Raw genomic sequence first — 2,647 nt, forward strand, 5'->3', positions numbered from 1 at the left:
AGTAACCCAAGTTCAAAACAAGAGGCGTCGTGAATTCCTAGTAACCCAAGTTCGAAACAAGAGGAGCGGCAACAAGTTGGCCACATTACAACTAGCATGACGGCATTTTATAGCAGACGAGGAGAATGATATGGACAAGCGTTTTGGGCCTTGGAGTTAACATACGGATGGAATGGTTGCGCATTGATTCTTTTGATGGAAACTATTAGCAGAAACATGCGTGCTGAATACATACAAAATTCGTAAGCGACAAAACTATAATACGTGCCCAGATCAGTACAGCTCAGTACCCCGCAACTACAACCCAGACAGTACCACACAAATCGATCGACAAGCACAACTCTATACTTGTTAATATAATGACTCAACCACACTATGTTCACAGCATGTTCACGTGTTATAGCGTCAACAAACTCGCACTCGTGAACTCTTGGTACCTTATCATATATCTCAACTTCGTCATTCCCACTTTCATCCTCCATGAGCATAGTAGCCTGTTCGCCAAATAGCTTCTTCTTCTGTTCTTCTCTCCCCCTTATTCCTGTGCCGATCGCATACAGACATGAGTTCACATAGCATGATACGTGCCAAATATCACAGAAAATTACAATGTATTGCACCAAAACCTAATACCTTACCTCGTTATGCTACTCTCGTACATACTATGTGGATTAGTTGCAGGGAAAATATAATTTGAATTCAGAAATATGTTAAAGATACACAGGACATATCCATGCACTTATGCTTAGGTGTACAAACTTTCCTTTCCTTACGTATAAGACGTCTTTAAAATCGGTTTTGCACACTACATATTTTCAAACTCAAATAATAAGATTGACACTTAGATGTAACCGGAACTGTGTTTACTATGCAGAAACTTCATCCAATTTTTTGAATCTCAATATTTTGTCTAAATTCAGCCTACTTCTGAAATTCTGCGATCAAAAAGAGGTATGTCAGAATAGATCTCATCATTATTGGACAAACAGGAACATAGTATAGCTAAAAATAAACACAGGCGGCCGTACATTTGACAAGAACGAACTAGCAATAAATGAATATACACGTGGATGTACTTGAACTAATCCAAATACACCATTTCTCTTACATCATCTATATATGCACGTAGCTTCCGTCGGTCCTGAATATATATACATCAGCGACAGTTGGAACCACAGTTCGGCTTTACGTGCATGTGTATTTCAATTTGTACCTGGCCATATTGTTAAAAACTCTACGTACAGGTATATTTTGATATATACCTGGACTTGTTGTCTTGTCAAAAACCAACTAGCTGTTGCTTGCGGATGGGATTAAAATCAACACTATGAAAGCAAGTAGATCCGTTCAAGCACACTTTTACACAGAGATCAACGAATACTCGTCTGTTCATACTTTGCAGATAGGTGGACTGCGCGCGCCTGAAACTTTGGGACAGAGTTTGTAATTCTGACGCCAAGGCAGTGATGACATTTCGGCACATTTTGAGCTCTGCTTGTGATTCGCATTGCCGTGACCGATAGTTGAGGCCTTGGATGGCTTGTTGTGTCGATTGGAACATCTGTGAGCGGTTTTTTAGGGTTTTACGGTTTTAGGATTTAGGGGTGAAGAAGATCTAGTGGACGATTGTTGTTGGTGTCTGAAAGACGAAATACTCAACGAGGTGGTGTGGGGATCAACTACAGGTCCTTGGGTAGATAGAAGGCCAATGTCAACCGTTTTACCAGGTAAGAAGAAGAGCAAGAATCGAGTGGTTTTTAGGGTTTTAGGGTTTTAGGGAATCTGTGTGAGATTTTAGCACTGACGACACCACACAGAAGAAAGCCCCCAATATTCAAGATGACTCTTAGCATCAGAAATGAAATACAAACTCTAAACTCCCATATGTGTGGTTCCTGCCTTTGATTATATGGATCTGTCCGTAACACAGGTATACACAAACACCCACACGCAGGACAAACATAGCGCATTCCTTGGCTATACAGTAGCAAGGGAGCTGAAATTTAGTTAGCCCGTATGCTATTCTGGGTCAAAATACTAAACTCGTACAACCCCACCCCAATATCTACAATATACTTGAACCCCAATTGAGTCTACAAGCACATATCCGCATACTGATGAGCATCTAAGTAGTCGTATGCGTACATGTCAACACTCACCTACATACAGATATACGAGATAGCGGGAACATGTCAACGCGTACAAACATACCTGTGTGATGTCCTGTGTCATCACCTCTATCTCATATTCCTCCTCCCTACCATCGGTCATATTCGGTCTATTCAGGTGCTTGTCATGCAGTGTATGCAGTTCTTTCATCCGACTGTTGACTCGTGACATACTATACTGTATCTCCTCTACCGAGTCAACCCACTCTGTACAAGGTGCATTGAAATGAGCACACGAACAAGAATACAACGACACTCGATTCTGCATAATTATGCATAGAAAGGTGCACACGAAGGATTTACTATCGATATGTATGTACACTGAATACGCCAAAAAAAACCCCATGCGTGTACACGGAAAAAGGAAGAGGTCAGATTATGCTTACGTAAACACACTAGATTGGCAATGGAATGTGTGTACAATAAGTAACCAAAAACAAAGGCCTACCTTTCCACTTGCAAGCAAACACTGCGAACAA

General features: G+C 41.0%; 1 protein-coding gene across 1 annotated transcript in view; it reads right to left on the reverse strand.

Moving 5' to 3' along the window:
• Positions 1-2,378, reverse strand: part of SARC_11889 (hypothetical protein) — a 5,202-nt gene extending 2,824 nt beyond the window's left edge. The window contains exons 1-3 of the mRNA XM_014294018.1: positions 2,212-2,378; positions 1,396-1,561; positions 438-541 (exon numbers count right to left, since the gene is read on the reverse strand). Of these exons, the coding sequence (XP_014149493.1) occupies positions 438-541; positions 1,396-1,561; positions 2,212-2,340 (399 nt within the window). The 5' untranslated portion in view covers positions 2,341-2,378. The remainder of the gene's footprint in view (positions 1-437; positions 542-1,395; positions 1,562-2,211) is intronic.
• Between the last annotated feature and the right edge of the window lie 269 nt (positions 2,379-2,647).

The sequence above is a fragment of the Sphaeroforma arctica genome (genome assembly GCF_001186125.1).
Source record: "Sphaeroforma arctica JP610 unplaced genomic scaffold supercont1.1938, whole genome shotgun sequence".
NCBI classification, from domain to species: Eukaryota; class Ichthyosporea; order Ichthyophonida; genus Sphaeroforma; species Sphaeroforma arctica.